General features: G+C 39.1%; 1 protein-coding gene across 1 annotated transcript in view; it reads left to right on the top strand.

The window, feature by feature from the left end:
* Positions 1–392: 392 nt before the first annotated feature.
* KCNH8 (potassium voltage-gated channel subfamily H member 8) overlaps positions 393–14,065 on the top strand; it is a 201,371-nt gene continuing 187,698 nt past the window's right edge. The window contains 1 exon segment of the mRNA XM_075144513.1: positions 393–468. Within this exon segment, the coding sequence (XP_075000614.1) occupies positions 393–468 (76 nt within the window).

The raw sequence follows: 14,065 nt of genomic DNA, 5'->3' as shown, positions 1-14,065 counted from the left end.
TAAGGGTTGCTCCCCCCTCTCCCTGCCCTCTCCGCAGCCCGTCCCCCTTTCCTTGGCGGGAGGCGAGGGGAGGGGGCGCAGGCGCTGCTGGCCGGGCGGCTCCGCGCCTCTGGGCGGTGGCTCCGCACCTGTGCGCGGCGCTCCGCGGCCGCCCCGCCCGGCAGCCGGGGGCGGGAGCGCTCTGCGGTGCCGGGGCTGACGAGCGGGGGGCTCCCGGCGCCGGAGGCGGCGCGGCGGCATCCCCATCCTCCTCCTCCTCCTCCTCCCCATCCCCATCCTTCCCTCCCTCCCTCCGCCTCCTCTCTCCCTTCCCCCGGGCGCCCTCTGCACTTTCTTCTCGAACCACCCTGGCAGGCAAACTTTGATGGGGAACCTCGCACCGCGCTGGAAAAATGCCGGTTATGAAGGGATTACTAGCACCCCAGAACACCTTCCTCGACACCATCGCCACCCGGTTTGACGGCACACGTGAGTCCGGGCTGGGGCAGCGGGCGTCGGCTCCGGGCGTCCAGAGAAGGGGATGCACGGGGGGCACCGTGCAAACGATGGGAGCCTCCTCTTCCCTCCCCTCCGCCCTCCGGGGGTTTCCTTGGCACCAGGAGCCGGCAATGAGGAGGGGGAGGCGAGGGAGCTCCCAGCCGCTCCCGCTCTCCTGCCTGGCTTTTCCACAGCTGTGCAGGTGAGGAGAGTGCTGGGTCCCCTCTCCTCTCGACCCCCTGCGCGGGGGTCCGGGAGAGCCGGGGCCGGGGCGAGCCGGGCTGACCCTGGAGCCAGGATCTCCGCAGGAAAGTTGCGCGCTGGGCCGGGGCTGGGGCTTCCCCTCCCGCCCCGCGCCCCTGGCAGCCGAGAGACTGCGAGGGAAAGGCAGGCTTCAGAGCCTAGGCAGGGCTTTGGCAGGAGGTCTGGGGATTTTTTTTTTCTTTATTACCCCGGCCCCGCTATTACATCTCCCTAAAAGCTGAATTCCTGTAAGTCGGGCTCAGCAGTGGCAGCAGCTGTGGCAGGGTGTTGGCGGAGGGAGGGAGGGAGGAAGGGCCCTTTAGCGGCAGCGCGGCGCTGACAGCGGCGTCCGGCTGCAGCACCATGGACGGGGCCCGGCCCCACGCGGGTCCCGGCAGGGCTCCGCTCCGCTCCACGCCGCGCTCCCCGCCGCCCACGCTCCTCCCGCGGCGCCCGCCTCGGCCCCGCCGGGCAGTTCCCCTGGCAAGGCGCTGCCGTAACGTGCAGAGCTGGCTCCCGTGCGGGAAGTTGGCTTGCTCCCCTACGACTGTGGGTCAGGAGTTGCCCGTACCTTGACTTTTGTTTCTTCTTTAATGGGGCTCATTTAAAAAAAAAAAGGGGGGGGGGAAGAGTGCAGATTTGGGCCAAAACGAACTCTCTTCCCTTTAAAAAAATCCAGACATCCAAAGTGGAGGAAAAACAAACTCAGATTTGAGTTGCTGTCAGCTGTTTCTTGACTGAAAACATTGCAATCTAATGGGTTTGATATCTTCCTGATTATGTATCTATTGGCGTTTTCTCAATGATTCAGTTAGTGTATGATTAAGACAACTGAACTGTGATTATTGTATCAATAAATTGTAAAATGTCAAGAAAATTATATAGTCAATGAGATCAATTGCAGAGAAGCACAAAACTGCATTATAACTGCTCTGCTAGTCTGAGGATACATAGCTAATTATGATTCAGTGCTGTGTGTAACTGATACTTCATTATAAAACAATCCCTCTTAAGACTGGTTAGATGTACCTTTAAATTCCTTCAACTACAGAACTCAAAGTCCTTTTCCCCCATCCTCCACACTTTTATTTCTATAAAGCATATGGGTATTATTTACTGCATATTGAAGCATGCAGCTCTGATAAGAGTTTTGTTGCTGACACTGTCATTTGCCAGAAAAGCAGTTCTTCACTGCTTTATGCTCAGGACCCTCCCCCATTACAATGGCTTCCTTTCAAAGGACGGAGCACACAGCCTGCGAACTGTACACACAAACATTTCACAAATTCTATATTGTTCTTCAAAGATCCAATTTAGCAAGCAACATTAGTGATGACATGCAGGTCTTCTATTAAATAAACACTAGAAAAATGTCTAATCCCCATGTTCTTAGTGACACCAACAGACAAGTGTGGTGGAAAGTTTATTGCTTAGTTGAATTCTATAGCCAAATGTAGCTACTTTTTTAAAGCAATAATTCTACTAACCTTCATGAAGTCAATTGGGCTAATCTTTTCTTCAACAAGAATAAACAGACCCCAGTGTCTTATTTTGAAATCTCTAATACTAACAACTCATCTACTTTTTCCTGGGACGTAATTGAAAAAGAATGTAATTAGGTATTTAAGTACCTCAAGAAAATACAGCACGGTATATTTTATTACAGTGAAATTTTTCTTTTTGGTTAGTGTTTCAGAATTTGGCTTAAATATTAAACAGGCCTAATGTAGAAGTCATCATTGTATGATTATCAGAGTGTGAAATATTCCCAGAAGTTCACAAGGAAAGACTCTTTATGAACTACATAGTCTTACATCTAATAAAATTTTGGAGGATGGTACTATACTGTGGAAAACTGGCAACATGTCTCTTAATTTAAAGAATAACATAACATCTCTTTTAGAGTGTTAGAGTAAAATGATGAATCAACATAATGTTCTTCTGAAACAAAGTTATGTATACCAATCCACATCATAGCTCAATTTAAAATCTTCAGAAATAGTTCATCTCTTTTGTTGCTTTGATACAACATATGTTTTTCCTTTAAAATGATAGATTTAAATATAAAAGTACTGATTCTTTTAACTGACTTTTTTTTTTTTCAAATAAAGAAATGCAATTTTGCAAAATGTGTATACATATCTGAGCATCAGGTAGAAACATTAAAGCAAATGTTATTTTCATTTAAATTGTCCAGGTGGTATATTACTGCGGTTGTTCAGGTGGCTAAAGCTAGAAGTAACACTGATGGCTAATCCTTGCAGGAATCGGTCCCACGTCTTACTAGTTTTATAGGTGATACAGTCTGTGAAAGGAATAGAACAGATACATGGCACTGAACCTGAGGCTGTGTTTCATAAACTACTTCGACCTCATACATGATGATATTTAAATGTTAAAATATGGTTTTGTGTCAAAGGGGTTTTTTTTGGTTGTTGTTTTAACATAGTCTGTAGTTAACAGACCTTCTTTCATTTTAAGCCTCTGGGAAGGGTATATTATGTTGCCATCAGTGATAGACTAATCCACCAATGCATCTTTAATCCAGAAGAGGGATAATTCTAATTCTGGGCAGCAGTGCAAGAAAGGATTCCAGATAATATTAGAAAATATGCTTTGCTTTGCACAGAACTCTTCAAAAATTCATTCACATAAGTCTTTTAATTTTACTATTGCAACGATTTATGTCTAATTAGCAATTATAAATCACATTACAAAAAATTGCTTATCTCAAAAAGCACAGATAACAACTGCTTGACAGATACTTCAGCTACTTAGAATTCTCATAATAGATATTCTGTATTGTTATATGTATGTTACACACACGTATTCTTTACATATCAAACCAGTGAATATACGCTAAACAAAGAGAATTAGATTAACGTTGGGGTGACTCTTAGCTGTGCAGGACATCCCAGAGATCTCCTTCTGCAAAGTTCCCATTACCTGTGTTGCATATGTGGAAGAACAGTACTAAGAGTTTGTCTATCTGGATTTCCATGTCAGAGCTCTTGGATCTGCCTATGTGCAATTATACCTTCACCTTCTTACAGCTCTGAACTGTCTTTTGTGTTCCTGATGTTGTAGTTCAAGTCAATGCTTTCTCAAAGGGCTTTTCCCCTCCCCGATAACTAAGCACCAGGTCATCCAAACACTTTTTGCCCCTCTGTTAGCAATGTGTTTATGTGGTTATTGCTCATTCAGAAAACAAACATACACATTTTCAAATTAGTAAGTTGTGGTTTGGGTTTTTGGGTTTGGTGGTGGTGTGTTTTTTTTTTTTATTTTCAAGACAAAATATTATTTTCAAGTGTAAAAATATTTCAAATATAATTAAAGCCCCCAAATATTATGAAACTAAATGTCTGAAGTGAGTTACTTCACTTCAAGCTTTTGAATGGAAAATTTGTACATTTTTGATTCTCATCTATTTAAATTAGAAGAAGCATTCAGAGATGGTTGCATAGTAGAAAATTATGTTCTATTCCTTTCTCACATATATGTATATAAAAATACATATTCTGTATATACTATTTATTTATTTAAATAGATAAATCCACACCAGAGGTGGTTGTTTCTTCAAATTTGTGATACTTTCTCAGAAAGCAAAGCTAAAAGAGATTCAGCAAATGGCCTCATTAATTTGTATTTTAAAAAGTATGACAATTTTGTGTATAAAATGACAGCTGAAGTTCTATAATTATCTCTTGTGTCTATCAAATATGATCAGTTTCCAAATTAAGTGTGTACTTCCACATCCTTATTAACAATCTTGTATGATCAGTCTAATCTGAAGATCAAGCTGAGTTAATTCCTTTTGCTCACTGTCAATGGTGATAATTTGATAATTCCCTATTTGTAGAACAACTTCTACATTCAGATTTGTTTTCCAATTAAAAACTTGCTCAAGTATTAACAAACAGAACTTTGTACCTAAGCAGCAATTTTCATACTGGTTTTTTTTGTTTGTTTTTGTCTTGTCCTTACCACTCACATGGATTCAGTTTTCCAGTTGCTTTAGTTACCCCTGAGGGGTGATCAAAAGGTACCTGATGAGAACATACAGACTTAAGCGTATCAAATTTGGTGTCAGCATGCTTCCACTGGCATCGTGGGTAGAACCAGGTTGTCTCTTTCAAATAACCAGCAGTTGACACAGAACTGAAAGCCTTTGTATACAGTGATCTTCCCAGATTGCAGGGGCAGATAGCTTGCATTCCTCCCCCGCTCCCCCCCAGCCACCCCCATCATTTGCTTTTCACGCTCATAAACAAACTGGTGAGGTCTGCCAGGTTGAGCCAATGCACTAACACTTTCTTCAGCTTTGTCGTCAAATTCAGATTGAATCCTATCCTCTCTAGACTAGTCAATGTGCTGCTTAATCATAGCACGGTTATCACAAAAACTTCAAAGGCAGCAAAGCACTTCTCGGCTACTGATGCTACTCAGCGGTTCTCCCCCAAATGGGCTCAAGGAGTTGCAACAGTGTCAGGTGTAGGGAAACAACGGCTGAGCTTTCCAGGGGGAGGACGGTATTGATCAGACCCCAGGATCAGAATGGTCCACCTCCCAAAGACAAAAGCCTGTGACCAAAGAAGGTTGAAAGATTCAAACTATGATAAGAGGCTTCCAAGCAGTGACAGTGGAAAGGCTGGTGGAAAGGCTCTGAAGGAGTGGAGGTGCAGTGCAGGTGATCTAGTTCTTTCTGCTAGAGATCAAATTAGTCAGCTGGAGGAAAATTTCCAAAGATACATATATAGTTGCTCTTCTGTTATGCAGACTCATTTTGCCCTTTTGCTTATATCCTTGGATAAGTAAATAATGTGTTCTTTTGAATAAATCATATATTTGTCACTGCAAAATTATACTGTCAGCACAAGAAAAAAATTTTGCTTGTTCTCAGCTCAGAGCACAAAGAAAGCAAACGCTTTCCTTTCTGTACTTGTCTCTGTAAGACATGGCCTGTGTTGCAGCTCGCTGTAGCTCTGTTACTAAAAAAAAAGGCAAATGTGATTTTGAATATAAACCAGGGGTCAGATGTGCTGTGTTGTTCTGTTGCTCTTTGCTGGAAGTAACCAAGAGGCTAGATTAAGCAGCTACTTGAAAAATCTTTTCCTCTTCTTTTGGCATAAGTGTTGGGGGTGTAGAACTTCATAATTTAAGGTTGTTTTATTTGGATGATCTTTGCTTTCAACGGCTATAATAACTTCTAACTTGAGCTGAAGTTGGACCTGAAAGACACAGAATCGGAGGGGTTCAGAGGCATCTTAAGACCACATTTCTTCACTAATTCTTGAGTACTGGTCCTAAGGATCTGATTCAAGGAAAAAAAGAAGTGTGCAGGTGCCATTTTTCATATCCAGTCACTGGATTATTCTTTAAAATCATGAAAATTTGTTATTACTGTATGTTTTATTCAGAGAGCATGTTATGGCTAGAGAAAATACTGATGTATTCAGATTGTCAGGTGGTGTTCTCTTGTTTTTCGCTAGACAGAAAGAAGTTAGAATCACAATCCTGCAGCGCATCCATTCAGAAGGCTATGTAACTCATTAAGCACACCACTTTTAAGTCTAAGGTTCCAGGTTAGTGGTCATAAATGTGAAGTTAGGCTAGTAGCCTGCACTGTTATTTCAGAAGTAAACTCTGTATTTAAATTCAAGATGAGAATTTGAAATTCAAGAGTGGAAAAGAGTTATTAAATAAGGGTTTGGTGGCTTTTTTTTTTTTCCTGAATAATACAAGAATATTATCCTCACTGTTGTTTCTGGGTAGAATTTTATATGTGACCCTAAGAAACCTGATACTCAGTGCAGTGATCAAAACAAATCTGCATACTTGAAGTGACATATATTTGAATGAGTGTATACTTTGTCAATGGATTACAGAAGAAGCTCTTTAGAGGGTTTCTAAATCTTAGATGATTATGAGGATGTCCACTAGAGATGTTCTGTAAATCTACTCTCTTTTTCTTCTCCAAATGTATGATACTATTCTATTCTCTGACACAATTTCAGTGGGTAAATAGGTTTGCTCTGAAAATAGATTTATCTTATTGTTATCATTGCATTTATATATTCAACTTCTATTTTATCTTTTTTTTTTTTTTTTTTTTTTTTTTAATGCAGGTAGCAATTTTATACACATTCTCAGTCTTTCTGTATGCAAAGAAAATGTTGTTCTGAACAATACTCTGGGCACAGAACAATAGAAACACAACAAAAAACACAGCTTCAAGCACATGTAGAAGTGTAAACAAATATATATGCATGAATATATTACAATAAATCAGGAAAGGTATGGTTTACAGAGCATTACTGTTAGTACTATTCTGATGTAATGTATTTTTGAGAGAGAAGTATGTTGCATGTATTACATCAGCTGTAGCCTGGAAAAGGTGAATACAGACATTTGCTACTGTAGTTCTGCAATTTCACAAGCTAGCTTACCTTGTATTAAAGTGACTAGGAGTAAAGATCAATTAAAGAACAACCTGTTCCCAAAGTAATGTTGTTTCCTGCCCACTCAATCTAAAAATAAATAAATATGAGAGAAAAAAGAAGGGGGGGAGGGATAAAGAAACAAACAAAGCATTCTCAAACTGCAGACAGGAGAGAGACTTTCCCAACAGTAAGAAAAGTCATCTTTTGGAGTTTCTCTTGCCAAGTGCTTCTGGCTCCTTCTGTCTTCTGGGACTGATAATAGTATTCAAAGGCTTTGGAACAGGTGTTGTTCTTAAAATAGTAGCATATTCAACATTGAACTTGACATTACATATCTTCTGAGCATCCCTAAAGCTTAATGCTGGACTGTCAATCATTTCAAGGACAGCTGAAGACAATTGCATTATGGAGAAACACCTCATCTTCCCTGTTGATCTTAGATGCAGGACTTGTTTTAAGAAATGTCGTCCACTATCTTATGATGATGCAATGATTTGCCCCTTTTCAAGGAAGGGTGGTTTGTTTGTTGTTGGGGTTTTGTTGGTTGGTTGGTTGGTGGCTTGGGTTTTTTCTTCCGTCCTCATGAGTCATCTATTCTATTTTCAGTGGCTGCTTAAGATGAGGTCTAGAGCTTTCTGATCCTCTGAGAGAAACCTAGGTTGAGTCAGTTGTCTCTCGGTCTTCAAGAGACACTTCTCAGCAAAACATATTTTTGAGAGTTCATGGCCAATTTAATTATATTCCATTAATGCTTTTCATCAGATTATATAAAAAGCATTCAGAATTCTGCTGTATTTTATCGTTAAAGCAGCACTGCTTCTTTATGAAGATCAGTGAACTCTGATAGGAACACACTTATTTTGTGTAAGGAAGAAAGCAAATAAGCAGTAATGAGGACAGCCAAGGCAACTGTCCTAAAAAACTTCCAAAAGGTTCCCTCTGAAGTGGAATGAAGGAGGTAACTGGTTCTATAGCTGAGTTTGTCCATCTTTGAGAAATTAGGAAAAGTATTGAAAATACAAGTAAAGCAACTGCCATTACCATCCAGGTTTTTCACAGAATTTTGTAATGGCAAACTGGCAACATGCAAAGTCAATTTTTTGGTCAAAATGAAAGAAAATAAAGCCCAATTTTAAAAATTTCTGGCTTAACTCTACTTTCAGTGAAGCTGATATGAAATTTATTCCTGTTATAATAAAATTTTTTACTGCAGTGAAAACAGAAGTGTTCAGGAACAGCTTGGCGTTATAGAATTTTGCAAATCCCTGTGATAGTTTTTAACAGTTTTGCAACTAAAGTCTGTCTCTTTCTTAGAGTGACTGTAGAGGTATCCGGCTGAGCTCATCGAAATTGTATCAGTATCTTATTTAGGTAAATGAATGAGGAGTCTGGCCCAAGACCTTAAATGACCTTTCCAAATAGTACCTTAGCTTTTCCTATTTTTTCTAGTAAAGGTATTAAAAAAATATTCATGCACTAAGTACAAAAACTTTTCCTTAGTACCAAGCACAAAATATAAAAGCAAAAACTTATGTCTGCATTCAGGAAATATGAATTTATATAATCTTAAGAACAAACCATGAAATATCAGGAAATTATCTCCTTTAGAATTCACAATATTTGACAAATTTGACAAAAAACAACAAGTTTTAATGGAGAAAAATATTCATGGATCCAACAAATAGGAAAAAAAAAAAAGAAAATTTGTTGTCACAAAATGATTCTTTTTTTTTTTTAATAGATCAGTAATCCAAATGTAAATACATCTATGCATTGAGTCTGGGTTAGACCTTGTGTCAAAAGAAGAAATGGAAGAAAAAAAACTGTGACACAATCTAACTTGAATTTTCTTTAATAAAGACATTTAATCTATCATTACTTTTTAATTTTACCATAAAGAAAAAATAATGCAAGAGATCTTGTTTACAGTATAGGAATTAAATGTCAGTATTTAGATGTATTACCTTCGAGGGGATGTAGGCAGTTTTGAGGTGGTATTATACAAAGCTGTAATTGTTCCCTTTTGAAGAAAGAACAGCTTCCGGTGTGCCAGCATTGAATTCACTTTTTCTCTAGGCACTACTTATGACTGCTAGGAGTCCAGGTTCCAGCTCTTAGGACTTTTAAGGGTTGAAAGTTGCCAGGGTTATTTTGCTTTTCCTTTTGAACCTATAGAAATACAGAAGGAATCATCTGGACAGCATGGACCTGAAACTCATTACTACAGCTTTTTTTGGTGCTCTTTTCTTTTTGCCTTCCATATCCCTCAACAGCTTGTTATGATACGTGACTCGGCATCTTATTCCAAATGTATGAAAGAGAGCTCTAAGCTGGTGATTTTGTCATTTATTTGATTTTTACAATGACAAAATTGTCCTAAGACAAATAGCTGGATTTTTTTTTTTTTTTTTTCTAAATTTCAGATATCTCCTGTGATGGGAAGAGTATGTTTTTGCATAAACTGTGCCTTTTCTCACATTTTGGAATTAATGATGATAAGAAACATAATGGGAATATTATATTTTGTTAGAGGAAAATATTTTTGTAGGAAAACCAAAATTCTTTGTGGAAGATCAAACACCTTCTTTGGTGGGTAAAAGAACTTCAATAAATCAATAATAATCACAGTATATCAACAATAAGTTGGTTTTTTTTTAAGATCCAAATGAAAATACACAATATTTTAATCTATGTCTGTCCTTTGAATATATGGATTAAGTTTGTGAGATGATAAGACAGTCATTGCATTTACTAAACTGGATTGTTTCTTTATTGAGTTGAAAGATCTTGAGGCTAGGAATTTGGACTTTTCCACTTCAAGAACAGTGGGAAGAAGCACACACCTTGTGAAACCTGCAGTCATAGAACCATGTGTTAGGCATTTAAATAATTAAAATTTCAATGTAGAAAAGTGTAGTTCATAAATATTAATGGAAGGGGTTGAGCTACACCTTTGCCAAGAATAAGGAAAGTTAACAGGATCACTGATTTTCAGAGGAAAATATATAGCTATAGGTTGTGACAGTTTCAGTGATGTAGTAATGGGGCAACATGTAAAGAAAAAGGTGAGAGAATAGTGCAGACATTATATTTTGGGGGCTGTTCAAAGTCTTACTGTAAATTAGTGTTTGTGATTTTAAAATATATTGTGTCTTAAGGGCCCTTTTTTAAACAGAGCTGTGATACAATACAATGTGGCCAAGTTACTTCTTGGTTATGCTCAAGAGCTGCTTCTGCACTGGAAACAGAAAGCAGGATGCATTAGACATCCTGAATCTCTTTGTTATCTTTTTATATTTTTACAGAAATATTTACCTAAACTTTTTTTGTACAACGTGTTCCATGCATCTGTTACCAACAAATTCTTGCATGGAACTAGACAGACAATGGCTCTTACATTGTACTACATTGAGTCCTACTCTAAGGAAAAAGGGTGGCAGGCTTGGCTACCTCACATCAGTTATGTGAACCCACTGCAGTGCAGTATGAGACAAAAGATGGAGGATTCACCCTTTCCACACTTACAGGTGTGCTAAAGGTTGTGCTGGTTAAAGCCTACTTCCAGATTTTCTTCTGGTAGGGTGCAGGTTTACACCCAACTATTTCCAATACCTTTGACATCCCTATAAGAGCTTGTGATCTTTCCCTCTTTGAATCTGTGATTTTTGTCTTCAAATTCATTAGCAATTACAGATAATTATTTGTTAACTAATTTTCGTATCTGCAGCCAGGAACCATAAGTGACGTGAATTTTGAAAAAGCAGGCTATTCTCCTTTAAGATGTATTAAAAGTCTTAAGAAAAAATAGGTTATAAGTGACCTTAAATACAAAATTCTTTTTTAAAGTTTTATTTACAGTATGAACTGGAGTGGTGAATGATTTTCAGAGGGAAGGGGTAGTTTTATGTGGTAAAGTGTACAAGTCATCTTTAGCCAAAAAAGAGAAAAGGAGGGAGCAACTGTGAGGAAGCAGTGATTGACTGATGGGATTGCTGAGTGAGCAACAGGTAGTGCTTTGGAATGAACTAAATGGCAGTAGCACTGTGGGAAGCTTCACTTTGGTGCAGAATATGGCCAGAGAAATGTTACTGTGAATGAGTAGAGTCGCAAGAGGATTAAAAGCACTGTCTTCTCTCTTCTCAGAGGACAAATTACTTGTGGTCCTGCCTAGTGCTTTGTGGAAAGCCATCTGGCAGTCTTGGCTGTCATAGGCCAACGTGTCTTCATTATCTTCTTGGTGAATGTTTAGCCACTAACACCAATGAATTAAAGTCTTCAGTTCATCACATTGTAAATTCTAGCTGGTTGATATGGGGGAAGGAAGCAATTAAAAGTAAGTTAGGTAGCTGGCTTGGTGAAAAAGCACAAGGACTACCTTTATAAATGACTACTTTTATAAAGGGAATGAGGAACCCGTTTTTTTGTTTATTTGTTTGTTTTTCTTTTAATTGATTGTAGGTTTTTTTATGTGTGGATGACTGGGTAGCACAAGATCTTATTTCTTCATAAACTTGCATATAGTATGTCTGAAAGTCTGCTGTGGTTCTCACGTTTGCTGTCTGTCCTGCCCCTCTCCCAGAAGTTTCCACTCCTGCTGTCGGGGTGGAGCGGATCTGACCAAACAGCTGCTGAGCAGCTACAGATTGCATCCTGGCAGTGAACAGTCCCAGCTTAACTCCACGCGTGGGGCTGTGAATTACAGCAATTCAGTGCTGCTTCCCCAGGCCGCTGATGGATCCCTGCAGCAGAGGCAGCGACCAGCAAGAGTCAGGATGGACAGGTGGAAATTACTGCAGACATTTAATCTCATTAGTCATAATTCTTACACAAATAAAACAAGCAGCTGTTCAGCTGTTTTCATACTGCTATGAGCAGGATCCAGATGGGGACCTGGGGTTTTGGTTTCAATTGTGACTTAGTGCTAATAACCGAAGCAGACAGTGGAAGGAGTAACTCTTGGAGAAATGCACAGAGACTTTGTTGCCTGCCTCCAGTTGAAGCTATCTGAATTGCTCTTTTTTCCCCCGCTTTTGTCCTAACTAAACAAAATAATTATGTATTAGAGATGCGCTTCCTTTTGAACCCAAAGTATCTTCAGAAAAGAAATTATCTATCTGGACCTTTCAACACTTTGTATTTCAGGTATGTTTATAAGTACAGAAACATATATGCAGGTGATAACCTGCTTTAATTACAGAATAAAGCATGCTTCAGTTAGGAGAAATAGTTCATGTATTCATCTTTCTGCTGAAGAGAGTCTTCTGGGGATGATTGATCTGTCAGGGCAGCTGCAGGCCTTCTGTTTGTGTCTTTTGTGGTGAATAATTTTAACATTACTAATTTCTGCTCTCTTTTTTGTAAGTTTGTTTTTTAAACATAAGTAAGCATAATCTGATGTGGTATCAATCTCACCTGAAATATAACAAATTACTGAAGTAAGAACTTTATATAAATAGGTATGATCACTCACAGAAATCATGAAAGACGGAGAAGATTTCTTCCAATTCAGACAACAGTCAGAGGGGGAAAAGAAAACAGCCACTATATGCATCATTAAGTAAGGTGCAAAGCATAGGTAAATTATCTCAGTCAGCTGAAACAGTCTCACAAGTGACAAGTGAATAGCACAAGGAGTGTCTCTTCTAGGGAAGCAGGAGACCAAATTCAGGGAATTATTAGCCACCTAATTAAACAAATAATGTAGAACTATAGCGATTCATTCACCTTTTACCCTTATTCTGCTTTTAAAAACACATTTCCCTTTTATGAATTCTCTGTAGGCAGTGTCTTCCCACTGAAAGGAAGAAAGACAAAGGTCAGAAAGCCCAAGAACAGAAGTACTGTATGACCCACACCATGATGGATAAATCTTAATAAGCCTAATTTGGGGAGATGAGTGAAATAATTACAAGTAAAGCTAAGAGGTTAGAATTAATTGGGGGAATTACACTAGGTTTTTTTCCCAGCCTGATGTGGTTGACATGTTATTTTATATGAACTGTCACAGAAGAATATACTTCCAGGGGTACAGTTTAAGGTTATGAGACATTTTCTGCCACCTTTATGCATTCTGTTCTATGTTGGGCTGACTTTCTAAAATGAGTGAGAATGAAGGGAGAGAAACAGTTTTGTATATTGATAGCATGAAGGTATTGTCTTCTAACCTTTTTGATGGTCAGAAGTACATAAAATGGATTGCTTATATTGAATTAAAATGTGTATAGTAATTATTGAAAATATTTTTCTAAAGTGAAGTTAATGAAAAAGGATCTTTTTAATGGTGTTTCTTAGTTTGATAGTTGCTGGTTTTCCAGCTATTAAACTTTAACAAATTGCTGTGCAGAACACAGTGATTTTATTTCATCTGTTTTAATGCTCAGAGTATTGTAGCAGTTTGCATAACACTTGAATATTTTCATGTTAATTTATCATGGTTAATTCGTGGCTTCCAGGGAGAGTTCGTGAATAGCACAATAAACTAAATATAATAACGGAGTAGTTTGCTCTTGAAAGCAGGTGCTTCCTGATAGCTTTTCAGGCTTGGCAAGCAAAGTTTGTTGCAGTAAACCACTGCAGTAAGCTTGGCTGTGAAAAAAAAAATAATTGCTGCTTTTTAACAGACCTCACCAGTATCTTCTTTGGTACATAAGACAATGCCATCTTGGGCCACATGACATGGAATATCTCTCGGGCTGAGGATGCAAAGTGGGAAATGCTCTCCAGCCAGACTCGGCCCAACTCTGTGGCATGCCGTTCTGCTGCAGGGAAGCACCAACGCCTCTCTTGTTCCAGGAACCCATGTGCCAGATTAGTACGTGATTAGCAGATCAAATATCAGGGCTGGCAGCTACATATACAATGTAGGCACCTGACAGGAAAAGGTTTGAAGTACTGCACTGTGT

Source organism: Calonectris borealis, chromosome 2, assembly GCF_964195595.1.
Source record: "Calonectris borealis chromosome 2, bCalBor7.hap1.2, whole genome shotgun sequence".
Lineage (NCBI taxonomy): Eukaryota > Metazoa > Chordata > Aves > Procellariiformes > Procellariidae > Calonectris > Calonectris borealis.
Note: the sequence above shows the minus strand (reverse complement) of the source record. Positions and strands in the feature narration are given on the sequence as shown.